Here is an 18429-nt window from a genome sequence, read left to right on the forward strand (position 1 = left end):
CGCCAATTTACTTAGTCTTAACGGTCTTCTCGGTCTTCTTGGGCAGCAGTACAGCCTGAATGTTGGGAAGCACACCACCCTGGGCGATAGTGACTCCTCCGAGCAGTTTGTTCAGCTCCTCGTCGTTACGAACAGCCAGCTGCAGGTGACGGGGAATGATACGGGTCTTCTTGTTGTCGCGGGCGGCGTTGCCAGCCAACTCGAGAATCTCAGCGGTGAGATATTCCAGGACGGCGGCCAAGTAGACGGGAGCGCCGGCGCCGACTCGCTCAGCATAGTTGCCTTTGCGCAGGAGCCTGTGCACACGGCCAACAGGGAACTGCAATCCGGCGCGGGACGAGCGAGTCTTGGCCTTGGCCCTAGCTTTACCGCCGGTTTTACCCCTTCCACTCATGATTCGCGTCAGTCGAGTTCGTTGAACGCAGCTGAAATAAACACGGCGAGCGACCGACGCCGTTGATATAGCTAAAACGCCTGCGTTCCTATTGGCTAAAAGCTAGACACACCAACAGCCAATCGCATATCCGCCGTCAGACTCTAGCGTCCTCCCACCTCTGCTCGCTTTGCAACCCGACCCCCTCCTCCTCTCGTGCTGTGTGTCTGGTTGAGCGAGAGCGAGAGAGAGAAAGAAAGAAAACGGTGTAAAGAAAGAACCCCCCCCCCCCCACACACACACACACACACACTCATGCCCAGTGTTTCCTTTCCCGCTCAAATAAAACACGTACGGCCATAAAGTACTCTGATCATAGAAGGAAAGCAAAGTCAAACCCGAAAATATGTACACTATTGTAAATAGAGCTATTTTATGGGATAGTTACTGCTGTTCTTCTTCCGGCTTAACGTTTTTTGTTTGTTTTTTGATTCATTTTGCAGTAACAAGGAAAATAAAGCTGTTTGAGATGAAACTGTGGGGTGGCTCTTAAAAGAGCCGTTGTAGAGGGAAACAAGACATAAAATGTAAAGGGCGTGACTGTTTACTTCTTCTTAGGGGCAGCCTTTTTCGCCTTCGCCGCTTTGGGCTTAGCTGCTTTAGGCTTGACCGCTTTGGCTTTCTTTGGGCTCTTGGTCGCCTTTTTGGGAGGCACCGGCTTCTTGGCCTTCTTGGGGCTTTTCGCTGCCTTCTTAGCGGCCGCGACGGGCTTCTTGGCCTTCTTGGGGGATTTCTTAGCCGCAGTGGGTTTCTTGGCTGCTACCTTCTTGGGCTTCTTGGCCGCGGCTGGTTTCTTGGCGGCCGGCTTCTTAGCTTTAGGTGCCGGCTTCTTGGCGGCCGGCTTCTTCTTAGCCTCGGTCTGCTTCTTGTTAAGCTTGAAAGAGCCCGACGCGCCGGTGCCTTTGGTCTGCACCAGAGTGCCCTTGGTGACGAGGCTCTTGACGGCGAGCTTAACGCGTGAGTTGTTCTTCTCGACGTCGTAGCCGCCGGCAGCCAGGGCTTTCTTCAGGGCGGCGAGAGACACGCCGCTCCTCTCCTTGGACGCAGAGACGGCCTTGACGATGAGCTCGCCGACGCTGGGGCCGGCTTTCTTGGGGCGGGCGGCGGCCTTCTTCTTGGGGGCCTTGGCGGGCGCCGAGGCGGCTGGGGCTGGAGCGACTTCTGCCATTGTTCTGCTTTGCTGAGAGCTGGAGTGAGCACAAACTGCTGCAGCGTTCTGTGGAACCTCCGGCTGCAGCGAGGGGGGCGGCCCTTAAAAGTCACATGAGAACGTTGTGGACTCAACTCGCCCGTGCAGCCGTGCCGCAACGAAAGACTCGCACTTGTGTTTTCTCTCGGCGTTTGTCGAGCGAAATATGAGCGAAAGCCCGACCTGGCGATCGTGGAAATGCTCTATCGTCTCCGAAAGGCTCCATCGTGTGTAGAGAAGGCGGGAAGGGCAGCGAAACGACGCCGCTTTTCGCACGGCGCACACCAAAGCGTGCCGCGCTGCCGGCGTGCGGAACGGGCGACGGCGCATTTGACGTGCTAATCGGTGGAAAACGGCGTCAAAATGTGTTGCGAGCTGGGCGAGCCTTGTCCGGAGCGATAGAGGAGAGCCTCGGTGAGAGCGTGTTGGGAATCCGATGCATGGGTGCGTTGTTTTGCTCGTCGTGCGGGGCGCCCTTGAGAGGTGTGTAAAGCACAGTGTTGCCATGTGTGCGTTGTGACTCCCGCAGTATGACTCTCACCGTCGATGCGTCTTTGTCACCAGGGCTCCCACACTCGGAACGACTCTCCCCGTGACAATCGACCTTAAAACATAATGGAAAAGAATAAAGTCCTCTCTCCGACCCTTATATTAAATAAGCCCAAACTCATTCTAACCCTAATACAAAATCACCACCTTCTTCTCTCTAACCATCAAATGAAATAACCCCATCCTTCCTCCAACCATAGTACAAAATAACCCCAATCTCATTCTTACACAGATACAAAAGAACACATTCCTCCTTCTAACCCTAAAACAAAACCGTTCCAACCTTCTAACCCTAATCTAAAAAAAAATAAAAAATAAAATCCATCTACAATAACACCTCCTCTCTCTAATCCCAAGATGAAATAACCCAATTCCTTCTTATCCGTAATACAAAAAACCCTCCCTAATTCTTGCACTAATACAAAACAAATCCATTCTCATTCTAACCCTAACATGAAATAACTCTTAATAACTCTCAATCTCATTCTTACCCTAATACAAATTAATCCCATCCCTCCAGTAACACAACTCAAGTTAATTTGTTAAACTCTCACTCAGCCCATATTATGCTATGACCATTCTACTTAGTTATACATTCATCAGTGGGTCATGGCCTTGTGTATCTACTGTTGCTTGCTGTCACTGAATCATAAGGCTGACCACATGTCTGCGCTAAACATACTTTCACTGACCTACTTTTCTCATGGTAAAGCCCGAGGCCCAGCTACAAACCCATATTTACTTACTTTACCTTCATCATTTTGCCTTGCTTCCAACCTATACACCAGCACCTACTTTTGCTCACTCAAAACTCACCATAGACCTAAGACTTGGACTAACTTCATCCTTTTGTGACCCAACCAAAAAGCCCCAATACAATATAACTCCATACTCCTAACCCTAAAACAAAATCTTCCTCCTAGCCCTAATAAAAGAAATAATAAAAGAAAACCCCAACCTCAGTCTAACCCAAACACAATAACTCAATCTGCACTATAACCCTAATATAAAAAAACAATCTTATTCTATGCTTAATGAAAAAGCACGTACTCTCTCTAACCCTAATACAAATTAACTGCATCCTCACTTTAATGACAATACCAACTAACCTCAACACAAAACAACCCTATTCTCATTCTTACCCCAACAGATTTTTTTAGAACTTTAATTTGACCCATTTTAAGCTGTCTTAGTTTTACATTTATCAGTAGGCCAAGGCCTTGTGTGCATCTACTGTTGCTTGCCCTCACTGAATCATAAGGCTGACGGCTGATGTTGAAATTTAATTTTACTGAACCTTCCTTTGTATCTTTAGGCTAAGGCCCAACTCACAGCCACTTTAACTCAATCCACCTTCATCATAAACCTGAAGCCCAGCTACAAACCTATTATTTACTTACTCTACCTTCCTCAAGCCGGCCTTGCTCTCAACCACTGTATCAAAAGCCTAGCTCTAGACCTACTTTTGCTCACTCATATCTCACTCAAAGACTTTGACCAACTTTTGTAACCCAACCAAAAAGCTTGTGGAGGTCACTTATTTTCCTCTTCCCCCCCCCCCAACAAGTCAGCCCCCAATAAGGCCTTATTACATCCACCAGACCAGCCTCTTGTTTATTTTGCAGTAACAAGGAAAATAAAGCTGTTTGAGATGAAACTGTGGGGTGGCTCTTAAAAGAGCCGTTGTAGAGGGAAACAAGACATAAAATGTAAAGGGCGTGACTGTTTACTTCTTCTTAGGGGCAGCCTTTTTCGCCTTCGCCGCTTTGGGCTTAGCTGCTTTAGGCTTGACCGCTTTGGCTTTCTTTGGGCTCTTGGTCGCCTTTTTGGGAGGCACCGGCTTCTTGGCCTTCTTGGGGCTTTTCGCTGCCTTCTTAGCGGCCGCGACGGGCTTCTTGGCCTTCTTGGGGGATTTCTTAGCCGCAGTGGGTTTCTTGGCTGCTACCTTCTTGGGCTTCTTGGCCGCGGCTGGTTTCTTGGCGGCCGGCTTCTTAGCTTTAGGTGCCGGCTTCTTGGCGGCCGGCTTCTTCTTAGCCTCGGTCTGCTTCTTGTTAAGCTTGAAAGAGCCCGACGCGCCGGTGCCTTTGGTCTGCACCAGAGTGCCCTTGGTGACGAGGCTCTTGACGGCGAGCTTAACGCGTGAGTTGTTCTTCTCGACGTCGTAGCCGCCGGCAGCCAGGGCTTTCTTCAGGGCGGCGAGAGACACGCCGCTCCTCTCCTTGGACGCAGAGACGGCCTTGACGATGAGCTCGCCGACGCTGGGGCCGGCTTTCTTGGGGCGGGCGGCGGCCTTCTTCTTGGGGGCCTTGGCGGGCGCCGAGGCGGCTGGGGCTGGAGCGACTTCTGCCATTGTTCTGCTTTGCTGAGAGCTGGAGTGAGCACAAACTGCTGCAGCGTTCTGTGGAACCTCCGGCTGCAGCGAGGGGGGCGGCCCTTAAAAGTCACATGAGAACGTTGTGGACTCAACTCGCCCGTGCAGCCGTGCCGCAACGAAAGACTCGCACTTGTGTTTTCTCTCGGCGTTTGTCGAGCGAAATATGAGCGAAAGCCCGACCTGGCGATCGTGGAAATGCTCTATCGTCTCCGAAAGGCTCCATCGTGTGTAGAGAAGGCGGGAAGGGCAGCGAAACGACGCCGCTTTTCGCACGGCGCACACCAAAGCGTGCCGCGCTGCCGGCGTGCGGAACGGGCGACGGCGCATTTGACGTGCTAATCGGTGGAAAACGGCGTCAAAATGTGTTGCGAGCTGGGCGAGCCTTGTCCGGAGCGATAGAGGAGAGCCTCGGTGAGAGCGTGTTGGGAATCCGATGCATGGGTGCGTTGTTTTGCTCGTCGTGCGGGGCGCCCTTGAGAGGTGTGTAAAGCACAGTGTTGCCATGTGTGCGTTGTGACTCCCGCAGTATGACTCTCACCGTCGATGCGTCTTTGTCACCAGGGCTCCCACACTCGGAACGACTCTCCCCGTGACAATCGACCTTAAAACATAATGGAAAAGAATAAAGTCCTCTCTCCGACCCTTATATTAAATAAGCCCAAACTCATTCTAACCCTAATACAAAATCACCACCTTCTTCTCTCTAACCATCAAATGAAATAACCCCATCCTTCCTCCAACCATAGTACAAAATAACCCCAATCTCATTCTTACACAGATACAAAAGAACACATTCCTCCTTCTAACCCTAAAACAAAACCGTTCCAACCTTCTAACCCTAATCTAAAAAAAAATAAAAAATAAAATCCATCTACAATAACACCTCCTCTCTCTAATCCCAAGATGAAATAACCCAATTCCTTCTTATCCGTAATACAAAAAACCCTCCCTAATTCTTGCACTAATACAAAACAAATCCATTCTCATTCTAACCCTAACATGAAATAACTCTTAATAACTCTCAATCTCATTCTTACCCTAATACAAATTAATCCCATCCCTCCAGTAACACAACTCAAGTTAATTTGTTAAACTCTCACTCAGCCCATATTATGCTATGACCATTCTACTTAGTTATACATTCATCAGTGGGTCATGGCCTTGTGTATCTACTGTTGCTTGCTGTCACTGAATCATAAGGCTGACCACATGTCTGCGCTAAACATACTTTCACTGACCTACTTTTCTCATGGTAAAGCCCGAGGCCCAGCTACAAACCCATATTTACTTACTTTACCTTCATCATTTTGCCTTGCTTCCAACCTATACACCAGCACCTACTTTTGCTCACTCAAAACTCACCATAGACCTAAGACTTGGACTAACTTCATCCTTTTGTGACCCAACCAAAAAGCCCCAATACAATATAACTCCATACTCCTAACCCTAAAACAAAATCTTCCTCCTAGCCCTAATAAAAGAAATAATAAAAGAAAACCCCAACCTCAGTCTAACCCAAACACAATAACTCAATCTGCACTATAACCCTAATATAAAAAAACAATCTTATTCTATGCTTAATGAAAAAGCACGTACTCTCTCTAACCCTAATACAAATTAACTGCATCCTCACTTTAATGACAATACCAACTAACCTCAACACAAAACAACCCTATTCTCATTCTTACCCCAACAGATTTTTTTAGAACTTTAATTTGACCCATTTTAAGCTGTCTTAGTTTTACATTTATCAGTAGGCCAAGGCCTTGTGTGCATCTACTGTTGCTTGCCCTCACTGAATCATAAGGCTGACGGCTGATGTTGAAATTTAATTTTACTGAACCTTCCTTTGTATCTTTAGGCTAAGGCCCAACTCACAGCCACTTTAACTCAATCCACCTTCATCATAAACCTGAAGCCCAGCTACAAACCTATTATTTACTTACTCTACCTTCCTCAAGCCGGCCTTGCTCTCAACCACTGTATCAAAAGCCTAGCTCTAGACCTACTTTTGCTCACTCATATCTCACTCAAAGACTTTGACCAACTTTTGTAACCCAACCAAAAAGCTTGTGGAGGTCACTTATTTTCCTCTTCCCCCCCCCCCAACAAGTCAGCCCCCAATAAGGCCTTATTACATCCACCAGACCAGCCTCTAGTTTTAAGAGGCACCTTTCATTACCAAGATCAAGTGTGTAATATTATGGATGAACCCTACACTCTTCCACACCTGTAATGCTGATCATTTCAAGCCCACTTCATATGGTTAGTATGGCACAGTATAATAGTTTGCTATTCTGCCACTTAATCCTAGTACACACTACACCAATTAAATGCCAACAAACAAGAATAAATCTATTGACTTACATATGCATACATCCTTATATAATTGAAACAATTACTTCTACACCAAAGGCTGTACTCTCTGGAAGTAACATACAGACGTAAATTGAAGGCTTACCATCTGTGACTTGGTTCTCTCGCGTAAAAACTGCTCTTTGGTGGAAAACGTGGGTGGCTCTTAAAAGAGCCGTTGGGTTTTGATTATGCCGCGAACACTGTTTACTTGGAGCTGGTGTACTTGGTCACGGCTTTTGTGCCCTCGGACACGGCGTGCTTGGCCAACTCACCGGGAAGTGGCAGCCAGGGCTTTCTTCAGGGCGGCGAGAGACACGCCGCTCCTCTCCTTGGACGCAGAGACGGCCTTGACGATGAGCTCGCCGACGCTGGGGCCGGCTTTCTTGGGGCGGGCGGCGGCCTTCTTCTTGGGGGCCTTGGCGGGCGCCGAGGCGGCTGGGGCTGGAGCGACTTCTGCCATTGTTCTGCTTTGCTGAGAGCTGGAGTGAGCACAAACTGCTGCAGCGTTCTGTGGAACCTCCGGCTGCAGCGAGGGGGGCGGCCCTTAAAAGTCACATGAGAACGTTGAGAAGCCCAAACTCATTCTAACCCTAATACAAAATCACCACCTTCTTCTCTCTAACCATCAAATGAAATAACCCCATCCTTCCTCCAACCATAGTACAAAATAACCCCAATCTCATTCTTACACAGATACAAAAGAACACATTCCTCCTTCTAACCCTAAAACAAAACCGTTCCAACCTTCTAACCCTAATCTAAAAAAAAATAAAAAATAAAATCCATCTACAATAACACCTCCTCTCTCTAATCCCAAGATGAAATAACCCAATTCCTTCTTATCCGTAATACAAAAAACCCTCCCTAATTCTTGCACTAATACAAAACAAATCCATTCTCATTCTAACCCTAACATGAAATAACTCTTAATAACTCTCAATCTCATTCTTACCCTAATACAAATTAATCCCATCCCTCCAGTAACACAACTCAAGTTAATTTGTTAAACTCTCACTCAGCCCATATTATGCTATGACCATTCTACTTAGTTATACATTCATCAGTGGGTCATGGCCTTGTGTATCTACTGTTGCTTGCTGTCACTGAATCATAAGGCTGACCACATGTCTGCGCTAAACATACTTTCACTGACCTACTTTTCTCATGGTAAAGCCCGAGGCCCAGCTACAAACCCATATTTACTTACTTTACCTTCATCATTTTGCCTTGCTTCCAACCTATACACCAGCACCTACTTTTGCTCACTCAAAACTCACCATAGACCTAAGACTTGGACTAACTTCATCCTTTTGTGACCCAACCAAAAAGCCCCAATACAATATAACTCCATACTCCTAACCCTAAAACAAAATCTTCCTCCTAGCCCTAATAAAAGAAATAATAAAAGAAAACCCCAACCTCAGTCTAACCCAAACACAATAACTCAATCTGCACTATAACCCTAATATAAAAAAACAATCTTATTCTATGCTTAATGAAAAAGCACGTACTCTCTCTAACCCTAATACAAATTAACTGCATCCTCACTTTAATGACAATACCAACTAACCTCAACACAAAACAACCCTATTCTCATTCTTACCCCAACAGATTTTTTTAGAACTTTAATTTGACCCATTTTAAGCTGTCTTAGTTTTACATTTATCAGTAGGCCAAGGCCTTGTGTGCATCTACTGTTGCTTGCCCTCACTGAATCATAAGGCTGACGGCTGATGTTGAAATTTAATTTTACTGAACCTTCCTTTGTATCTTTAGGCTAAGGCCCAACTCACAGCCACTTTAACTCAATCCACCTTCATCATAAACCTGAAGCCCAGCTACAAACCTATTATTTACTTACTCTACCTTCCTCAAGCCGGCCTTGCTCTCAACCACTGTATCAAAAGCCTAGCTCTAGACCTACTTTTGCTCACTCATATCTCACTCAAAGACTTTGACCAACTTTTGTAACCCAACCAAAAAGCTTGTGGAGGTCACTTATTTTCCTCTTCCCCCCCCCCCAACAAGTCAGCCCCCAATAAGGCCTTATTACATCCACCAGACCAGCCTCTAGTTTTAAGAGGCACCTTTCATTACCAAGATCAAGTGTGTAATATTATGGATGAACCCTACACTCTTCCACACCTGTAATGCTGATCATTTCAAGCCCACTTCATATGGTTAGTATGGCACAGTATAATAGTTTGCTATTCTGCCACTTAATCCTAGTACACACTACACCAATTAAATGCCAACAAACAAGAATAAATCTATTGACTTACATATGCATACATCCTTATATAATTGAAACAATTACTTCTACACCAAAGGCTGTACTCTCTGGAAGTAACATACAGACGTAAATTGAAGGCTTACCATCTGTGACTTGGTTCTCTCGCGTAAAAACTGCTCTTTGGTGGAAAACGTGGGTGGCTCTTAAAAGAGCCGTTGGGTTTTGATTATGCCGCGAACACTGTTTACTTGGAGCTGGTGTACTTGGTCACGGCTTTTGTGCCCTCGGACACGGCGTGCTTGGCCAACTCACCGGGAAGTAGCAGACGCACAGCGGTCTGGATCTCCCTGGAGGTGATAGTAGAACGCTTGTTGTAGTGAGCCAAACGAGAAGACTCACCGGCGATACGCTCGAAGATGTCGTTCACGAACGAGTTCATGATGCCCATCGCTTTGGAGGAGATACCAGTGTCTGGGTGGACCTGCTTCAGCACCTTATACACGTAGATAGCATAGCTTTCCTTCCTGGACTTTCTGCGCTTCTTGCCTCCTTTCCCGGCCGTCTTGGTCACGGCTTTCTTAGATCCCTTCTTCGGGGCGGACTTGGCTGGCTCAGGCATTCTGCTCGTCGTCGAATAAGACTGAAGAATGAGGGGGAGGTGACAAGCTCCAACATTATTTAGACTCTAACATTCTAATTAGACGAGTTTCCGCCTCCAGAATGCCGTCAAACGACCATTGGACAACAGTTGAATGCTCGCTTCTTCTCAACCCTCCGTTCCCGTCTCTCCACCCCCTCCCTCTCTCTTGCCTCCCTACACCCGCTTCCCCCTCCCCCTCCCCCTCCCCTCAGCAGCATTCTCTTTGTTCGCCTACCCGCGCATTTTTACCCGCTGTGCAGACGGTACAATTATTTTTTTGCCACACCGGCGTTGACGGCGACATTCTGATTTTATTCAAACGTATAGTTCTGATTTAATCAACACACACGGGGGGGAAAGGAAGACAATATGCACGTATGTACTATTTACATATATAATGTGTATTGAAGCTTATTATACACAGAAATATAATGTTTATTCCTTCTGAAGATTAACTTCTTAACACAGAGCGGCCGGGAGTTCCATGATCATCACTGACTTATTTGCAAATAAACAAACAAATAAGGGACGCAGACGGCTCAATGTTTATATAAGGTTTTTAACACGTACAGTTCTGAATTCTAAAACAACGCACACGGGGGAAAATGGAAAAAGTAAGTATATCATTAGATCACTTTTTATTCCTCATGCAGGTTAACTACTTAAGTGTCCTGGAGATATTTTCATTTTTTCAAATTTTCATTCACTTATTGACTACCGTATTTAAAACAAACAAACTAACATGAAAAACAATCTCTTTTGTTGGATCTGTGGGTGGCTCTTAAAAGAGCCGTTGTGTTTAAGATTTGTTTAAGCCGAGCGTTTAACCTCCGAAGCCGTATAGAGTGCGTCCCTGGCGCTTCAGGGCGTACACCACATCCATAGCGGTGACGGTCTTTCTTTTAGCATGCTCGGTGTACGTGACTGCGTCCCTGATCACGTTCTCCAGGAACACTTTGAGCACACCGCGGGTCTCCTCGTAGATCAGACCGGAGATACGCTTGACGCCACCACGACGAGCCAGACGACGAATAGCCGGCTTAGTGATACCCTGGATGTTATCGCGAAGCACTTTACGATGACGCTTGGCGCCTCCTTTTCCAAGGCCTTTGCCTCCCTTGCCTCTGCCAGACATTCTCTCTGCTTCTTTTCCCAGTCGACGAGAAGAGAATCAATGAAGCTGCAGCACCCGAGGCACGCCTGTTATACCGCTCTATAGGACCTAGTTGAAAACAAGAGTGACGTCACACTATATTAGCTCCGTCTCATCTTCTAGACGCTGTACAGGAAAACAAGTGTTCTGTACCTACGTGCCTAGACCACTCAAACATCGCATATATATAGGCACTGAGTGGGTAGCCACACAAAATAGAGTCAACTAGCTGAATTGTCTTTTGTTTCAGTTCTCTCTGGATGTACACATGTTCACAATTCAAAGTGCTCTATTTAGATTTCATGTGGATTTCATTAACACATAAGATGGTCATGTTGTTCATGTAACATGTGGTGTATTGCAACTTGGGGGGCAATCTGATAAGCCAAACAATAATAGCATCACTTTCCAATGTATTTGCAGCATGTCTTCCTTCTACTGCTTGCAGTTTCACAGTCTGGCCACACAATGGCATCAAGGCTCCACCGAGGGGGAGAGTCCATAGATTCAGAAGTCAAGTCAAATTTATTTGTACAGTGCTTTACATAATTAGTCATTAGTAAAAGACAGAGACAAATAAATAACGTAAGACATGAAGGATCAAAGACCCCCAGTGAGCATGCCAAACTAACAAGGGAGACCCATCCTCCTCTGGTCAGAACTATTTATAAATTACTGATAAAAGTTACCAAACCATCTATACTGTTGAACTGCTCTGATCACAATCATAATATATTAACCATGGTGTAACAGGAACAAACAACGGTTGCTACATAATATTGCAACACACACTGGATCATGCCTTTCCTTCACTGTGAATCCTTTAACTCATCATGATTCAACTTTGTAAACTTTGTAAAGTCAAGCAGGTCTGAAAGCTAGGCCGTTCAGTTATAATTAGGAGTCATAATAACTTCAGAAATAGCTAGGTCTAATGATGAAGTCATTCATAAATACATACATAAATAAATAAATAAATCCCAGTGACTTAAGCCAGCCAGGCCTTAGCTTAACATGAATTTACAGTGACTCAAAGTAGGCTCATACTCATACACACAGCCTATGACTCCTTTTCACTAAATAGAAGTGGATTGGGGCCATGTGACCTTTGACCTTTAGAAAACAGTGATCAAATGTTTATTTGCAATTACAATGATAATATCATTATTATTAATACATGTCAACAAAGGCTACAACTCTTCTTTCTGAACCACAGAATGCCCTCAAATCTCCATAAATTATAATTGGTTGGGGACACAAAAACAATGGCACTCCACTACTCCCTAAATAGTGCACTACGTGAGTGTAGAAGCCATTATTATATGCACTCTGTAGGGAGTAGTGAGCTGCTTGGGAATTGGACAGTGTAATTCCGGTTCCAATGTCATTGCTTTTCTGAGATTACTGAACTATTGGCCAACGAACGGCAAACAAACTTCAGTTAAGACGCGGACACACTAGGTTTCTGTTGGCGTTTTTATGCGAGCGAAATTAGCTACATTCATTTGTCGTTTCGGTAACTTACGGAAAATATATTTCGTGAACAAACACTAATTAGCCAACTACACACGCCACCCGGCTCTAAAACCCAGAAGATACGCTGCTGGTAGCTTGGTTTAAGCACGACCGTTTGTCCCTCACTTGTTCCAATTGCACCCGAGTCCGTATTATCGTATTACAGCCACCTAGCCATCGCGCTACTCTCCAAGTTAAGATAAGATAGTCCTTTATTAGTCCCGCAGTGGGGAAATTCTCATGTGAAAGTTAGCTAGCTAGCCTCTCGGTTACACGAGTAGCTGGGACACAAATCACCCAAGTCAACCACGACAGTTAACATAAATAAAGCTATATACACCGTTCATACTAAACCTTGGCTGCCTCGAGTGAGTTTGTATTTATCTGGCAACTATATACGCACTGGCCTGTGTTATTGTTTGTGCTAACCGAGATAGCTAACATGCTAATCGCTAACTTTGCGTACTTTTTATTCATACTACAACTCAGCAGGCGGTACTGTTCCGTGGTCAATAGGAAATTGCACCCCATAATTAGGCCCATGTTTGTGTTTGCTGTTTATGCCAGCTAGCTGCGTTAGCCACGCTGCTAATCGCTAAACTGGCTCCAAGTGCAACTCCACACATAGATCCAGCAACGGCAGTTATACATCGATTTGCTGTGACTGGGTGTAAAACATTGCTCTCGGCACAATGGAGTTTTCGAGTAATCGAGTTTTAACGTTAACGTTATCGTACTAACGGCACCACAACAGAGCTGAGCACACGCCCATTCCACGAAGCGACGCAAACTATAATGAAAAAAGGACGACGTTTCACATGGACATGTATGAACATTAAAAGTAGCTAACATTTCTCTTAACACCACACATACCTAGGTCAGCTGTTGACTCAATATTGATGGCTGTTCACATATGCGCCTTGGTCTCACATACAACCAAGTAAGTCCAAACACTACATCACGCTATTCTAACTATGCAACCACACACTGAGATCACAGCTCTAAATGAGCCAATACATGGCACATTTGTCAATAGGCTGAACTTGTAGTTCATCGTTGGAATTGTGGTCATTGATCTTAACACTACAATATAAAGACACTGTGTCCACAAAGACTTTTAAATAAAAAAAGAACAAACACACATCAATTGTATGGTTGAATCTATAAAACACGATCCTTCCTCTATCAACACATATTGCTCAAACACATATAACCAGTACAGGGTATGTATTTGTGTTTGTATCTGTCAGAATGAATAGGCCCTCAAAGTTTACATCAAGCATGCCATATGTTTACAAATGACAGTTGCGTGCACGCACGCAAGCACACACACACACACACACACACACGCCCCACTTATATATATTTACCATTTAGATTCCCCAGGTTTATGGTATACATATTCGAATAACAGTCATATGTGCAGACAAGCACAGAGGGGGTAAAAGTTGCTTTATGCAGAGGCCTTAGAAATATGATGAATGAAGTGTGGATACCATCTGGTGGTCAGAATATGAATCTGCAGGTCCAAGTTACATTTATTTTCAGATATAGTTACATTTATTTTCAGATATATTCCTTTTGGGGGTTTTTTATTACTTTTTGTTGTACATTTACTGGGGCTGAAATGACCTAATGTAAGCTGATTCAAACAATGAAACATACAATAACACACAGAAACATGACATGACATCTAAATAGATGTAAACATTTGAACCCTGACTAAGATCATTAAGCTATAGCTTTGGATCAATAAAGCTAAGTGAATATACTGAGAATCAGTTTCACTATACCAATGTTCTGTGTCACATGGGGACAGAATCTCTACTGCGGTTTACAAACACTGACATGACCTTTGCAGTCCTTTGTCCAGTTAGTACCCACACTGTTAACACTGACACAGGCCATTAGAAAAGATCTTTACCAATGTGAAGTTCAAGGCATAGGTTGTAGCAAATTAATACAACCGTGCTAAAATGTTTAAAAACAGCACTTGACTAGCCTTAATACTTGGCACATGTGTCAATAGGCAGAACTTGTAGTAAGGCATCATGGGTAGTGTAGTCCCATGTAATCTAATACACTACAAGTTAAAGACACAGTGTCCACAGAGACATTTGAAGAAAGAAAGAACAAACACGAGTATAATGAATGGTATATTTTGCCTATAAGGGAAAAGCCCCTAATGAGGCCAACTAAAGCTACACGTGTTTACCATTTGTATCCCTCAGGTTTCCGCTATACATCTTCTAATAACTGTCATATTTGCCAGATTAGACAAATGCAGAGGGAGTGAAAGTTGCTTTATACAAAGGCATATAGACATGTGATGCAGTTAATGGAAGAGAAAGAAGGATGGAAAGAAACTGCGGTAAGCAAAGTAAGTGTAGAGTCAGGGTGAGTGGAAGCAGTTTGGCTAGACCTACCCCTTAGGCTTCTGATGGGGTTTCAGTGCTAGGCCTTAAGTCGATGTAGTCGCAGAAAGTGAATGGAGTGTGTTTGCCATCTGGTGGTCAAAATATGAATCTGCAAAATGTAACGTAAAGAATCTGTTTTTGGTCCACAAAGTCATTTAAAGAAGCACCTGTCAAACTTCTCCCAGAGTAATGTGCCTTGGAAACGAAATGGGATGTGATCTATTCATTTATTTATTTTTTTGAGTATCTATGCGGTTTAAGAAATGGTTTGACTAAAAGGGTCATCAACGAGGTATCAAGGTAATATCTATCATTCTGTCCTACTTTGTCATTAGCATATTGTTCCAAACAAAATCTAACCCCTAACTAAAATCACCCCACAAGACGTATATTTACTTTTTTAGATGTACTGGTGCAGTTAAATATAAATAGCTTTGTAGACTTACTGGCGTTCACAACCATCTGTCATGTGTAAAATGTGCAATATACACATACATACACGTAGATATCCACATTGTTAACGTTTGCATTTGCATTTGCCTAGTTTGACCACACGATGGCATCCACGCTCCATTCATGACAGGTGTCCGTGGCCCCAAAACACCGGTGTCGTTTGTAATAGGACAATTCCAAAAGCCTTCCTATAAACTACATAGAAGCGCACTACTCTACTCAAGTGTCAAAGGATTCTACTCTCTATTAGATAGCCGGGTGCCTCCCAGACACGACAAATACTTCACCCGGTATTCATTGCCGGTATTCATTGTGCAAAACGCACAAATATAAAATAAAAAGACAAATAACAATAATAATAATAATAAATCGTTCCCTAGGCTTCTCTGAAGGGTAAATGTAATTTGCGCTATGGGTTACACTTGAAGGGTTACACTTCTAGACAAATTAAATAGGTGAGGGGAAACGTGAATTTTGGTTCAGTTTTATGGATTTTATAAAACCAAGCACAAACAATGGAGCCATCATCTCCATTGTAACTCCATCTCCAAAATTTTTGCATATGTCTGAAACTTAAGTACCCAAAATCAAGCTCTAAATATTTATGTATATACTCACACTGTATGTACACACAAATAGGGCTCTCAAACCGTGCTTGCAGTATAGTTTCAACACACGGTGACATCCACGCTCCATCCATGGACAAATTCCGTTTGCATTAAGTCAAAACCTTTCTACACACTACATAGAAGTGTACTGCTTTACTGAAGTGTCAGTGGCTATTTTTTTTCTACGGGGTTGAATGAAATTCGAACTGTACTGTTAGGATGATGTTGTCTCAACCAGTAAACATGTATTTAAAAAAAAAATACTAATAAAAAGTGAAATATGTATTAATAAATACGGCAATTTTAATGTGAAACGTAGTACGAAATAACAATATTGTCAATAGTGTCTCAATATCGATATCGTTTTTGATTTTGGGGGGCGGGGGTCCCACTGATTTCGGCAAATAGAAAAATGACGGGAAAAAGGGTACCTTACAATATGAAATGCCCTGCATCGACAGAATTAGTTTTGACCAAAACAAATGGCTACATTTCCCCAATACGTGCTCACCTGGGCGGCGTAAACGCCTTTGCTGCTGCCCTTAACCAACGATACAGCCACTGTTGGTCTCGCTGCGCAGCTCTCTCGGCCTTACGGAATTGAGATGCGCGCGTCCTAATAGCTGTAAGGTATATAAAGACAACACAAGAGTGAGGCGGACATTTGCTGTTTCGCCACGGACACAGGTAGGTGGCTCTTAAAAGAGCCGTTGGGTATTTCAGGTAAACGTCAAAGCGCTCTGTTTAAGCGCGCTCTCCGCGAATACGGCGGGCCAGCTGGATGTCTTTAGGCATGATGGTGACTCTCTTGGCGTGGATAGCGCACAGGTTAGTATCTTCAAATAGACCCACCAAGTATGCCTCGCTAGCCTCCTGCAGGGCCATGACGGCGGAGCTCTGGAAGCGGAGATCGGTCTTGAAATCCTGAGCGATCTCACGCACTAGCCGCTGGAAGGGTAGCTTGCGGATCAGCAGCTCCGTCGACTTCTGGTAGCGGCGGATCTCCCGCAGAGCCACGGTGCCGGGCCTGTAACGGTGAGGCTTCTTTACGCCGCCGGTGGCGGGGGCGCTCTTGCGGGCAGCCTTGGTGGCGAGCTGCTTCCTCGGGGCCTTGCCACCGGTGGATTTACGGGCTGTTTGCTTGGTTCTTGCCATCGCGTTGAACTCTGCTCTCCTCAGCGGGTAAAGAAAGAGAATGAGCTGTTGCTTGCTTCACATGGCTTTTAAGCGTTCGAGCCGCTCGCCGCTCATTGGGCGTCCTAAAGGTGTCCGTTACCCATTGGGCGGCCGGCAATACGTCGGTGACACGCTATTGGGCGTCTTCTTTTCAAAACGAAAAATACAGCCCACTAATAGTGGCGGGCTCCATAAAAAAAAAATGAAAAAAGATAATATATATTTTAGCGAATACACATATATACACACACACATATATATATATATAAATAAATATAATATGTGCGTTGGACTCAGTACGTTAAATATATGAAAACAAATCACACATTGGCAATTGTTACAAAAATTGTACTACAGTAACACGGGAGGAGAATAGAAAAATAGAGGGCAGCCTGTTTATCAATAACTCCGGCCGTATGAAGCTACCATTCTTGGAAGTCACATTAAGAATATATGGTGGGTGTTTAAGGAACAGCACTTTTTTTAAGAAAAAATGGGTGGCTCTTAAAAGAGCCTTTGTGTATGGACAAATCAACTGAGAGCGCCAATTTACTTAGTCTTAACGGTCTTCTCGGTCTTCTTGGGCAGCAGTACAGCCTGAATGTTGGGAAGCACACCACCCTGGGCGATAGTGACTCCTCCGAGCAGTTTGTTCAGCTCCTCGTCGTTACGAACAGCCAGCTGCAGGTGACGGGGAATGATACGGGTCTTCTTGTTGTCGCGGGCGGCGTTGCCAGCCAACTCGAGAATCTCAGCGGTGAGATATTCCAGGACGGCGGCCAAGTAGACGGGAGCGCCGGCGCCGACTCGCTCAGCATAGTTGCCTTTGCGCAGGAGCCTGTGCACACGGCCAACAGGGAACTGCAATCCGGCGCGGGACGAGCGAGTCTTGGCCTTGGCCCTAGCTTTACCGCCGGTTTTACCCCTTCCACTCATGATTCGCGTCAGTCGAGTTCGTTGAACGCAGCTGAAATAAACACGGCGAGCGACCGACGCCGTTGATATAGCTAAAACGCCTGCGTTCCTATTGGCTAAAAGCTAGACACACCAACAGCCAATCGCATATCCGCCGTCAGACTCTAGCGTCCTCCCACCTCTGCTCGCTTTGCAACCCGACCCCCTCCTCCTCTCGTGCTGTGTGTCTGGTTGAGCGAGAGCGAGAGAGAGAAAGAAAGAAAACGGTGTAAAGAAAGAACCCCCCCCCCCACACACACACACACACACACACTCATGCCCAGTGTTTCCTTTCCCGCTCAAATAAAACACGTACGGCCATAAAGTACTCTGATCATAGAAGGAAAGCAAAGTCAAACCCGAAAATATGTACACTA

General features: G+C 45.0%; 6 protein-coding genes across 9 annotated transcripts; all 6 read right to left on the reverse strand.

Annotated features, from left to right (window-relative positions):
* Window positions 1–7: 7 nt before the first annotated feature.
* On the reverse strand, window positions 8–18034 carry LOC140574155 (uncharacterized). The gene is made up of 2 exons (XM_072693886.1): window positions 17652–18034; window positions 8–425 (listed from the first exon to the last, which is right to left on the reverse strand). The coding sequence occupies exons 1-2, from the start codon at window positions 18032–18034 to the stop codon at window positions 8–10; spliced, it is 801 nt and encodes a 266-aa protein (XP_072549987.1).
* LOC140573654 (histone H1-like) lies at window positions 978–1601 on the reverse strand. Its single transcript, XM_072693125.1, has one exon. The coding sequence runs from the start codon at window positions 1599–1601 to the stop codon at window positions 978–980; it is 624 nt and encodes a 207-aa protein (XP_072549226.1).
* Window positions 3898–7363, reverse strand: LOC140573663 (histone H1-like). Of its 4 annotated transcripts, none has more exons than XM_072693143.1 (2): window positions 7298–7363; window positions 3898–4467 (listed from the first exon to the last, which is right to left on the reverse strand). In XM_072693143.1, the coding sequence occupies exons 1-2, from the start codon at window positions 7361–7363 to the stop codon at window positions 3898–3900; spliced, it is 636 nt and encodes a 211-aa protein (XP_072549244.1). The 4 variants fall into 4 exon arrangements, with proteins under 4 accessions (XP_072549244.1, XP_072549242.1, XP_072549243.1 ...); XM_072693141.1 differs by having other exon boundaries at window positions 3898–4476; window positions 7283–7363; XM_072693142.1 differs by having other exon boundaries at window positions 3898–4461; window positions 7271–7363.
* LOC140574330 (histone H2B) lies at window positions 9381–9755 on the reverse strand. Its single transcript, XM_072694119.1, has one exon. It carries the CDS (start codon window positions 9753–9755, stop codon window positions 9381–9383), a length of 375 nt encoding a protein of 124 aa, XP_072550220.1.
* On the reverse strand, window positions 10600–10911 carry LOC140574409 (histone H4). The gene has a single exon (XM_072694232.1). The coding sequence runs from the start codon at window positions 10909–10911 to the stop codon at window positions 10600–10602; it is 312 nt and encodes a 103-aa protein (XP_072550333.1).
* On the reverse strand, window positions 16667–17077 carry LOC140574273 (histone H3). Its single transcript, XM_072694055.1, has one exon. The coding sequence runs from the start codon at window positions 17075–17077 to the stop codon at window positions 16667–16669; it is 411 nt and encodes a 136-aa protein (XP_072550156.1).
* Window positions 18035–18429: the final 395 nt, after the last annotated feature.

The sequence above is a fragment of the Salminus brasiliensis genome, chromosome 12, assembly GCF_030463535.1.
Source record: "Salminus brasiliensis chromosome 12, fSalBra1.hap2, whole genome shotgun sequence".
NCBI classification, from domain to species: Eukaryota; Metazoa; Chordata; class Actinopteri; order Characiformes; family Bryconidae; genus Salminus; species Salminus brasiliensis.

Bases quoted from the DNA above. Each gene is read 5' to 3' on its own strand.
- LOC140574155 (XM_072693886.1), bottom strand. From the start codon at position 18,034: ATGAGTGGAAGGGGTAAAACCGGCGGTAAAGCTAGGGCCAAGGCCAAG. The intron at 426-17,651 runs GTAAATTGGCGC...TGTTTATTTCAG, and splicing joins GAGAAGACCGTTAAGACTAA to CTGCGTTCAACGAACTCGAC.
- LOC140574409 (XM_072694232.1), bottom strand. From the start codon at position 10,911: ATGTCTGGCAGAGGCAAGGGAGGCAAAGGCCTTGGAAAAGGAGGCGCC.
- LOC140574273 (XM_072694055.1), bottom strand. From the start codon at position 17,077: ATGGCAAGAACCAAGCAAACAGCCCGTAAATCCACCGGTGGCAAGGCC.
- LOC140573654 (XM_072693125.1), bottom strand. From the start codon at position 1,601: ATGGCAGAAGTCGCTCCAGCCCCAGCCGCCTCGGCGCCCGCCAAGGCC.
- LOC140573663 (XM_072693141.1), bottom strand. From the start codon at position 7,363: ATGGCAGAAGTCGCTCCAGCCCCAGCCGCCTCGGCGCCCGCCAAGGCC. The intron at 4,477-7,282 runs GCCGGCCCCAGC...GCGCCCGCCAAG, and splicing joins CCGCCGCCCGCCCCAAGAAA to GCCCCCAAGAAGAAGGCCGC.
- LOC140574330 (XM_072694119.1), bottom strand. From the start codon at position 9,755: ATGCCTGAGCCAGCCAAGTCCGCCCCGAAGAAGGGATCTAAGAAAGCC.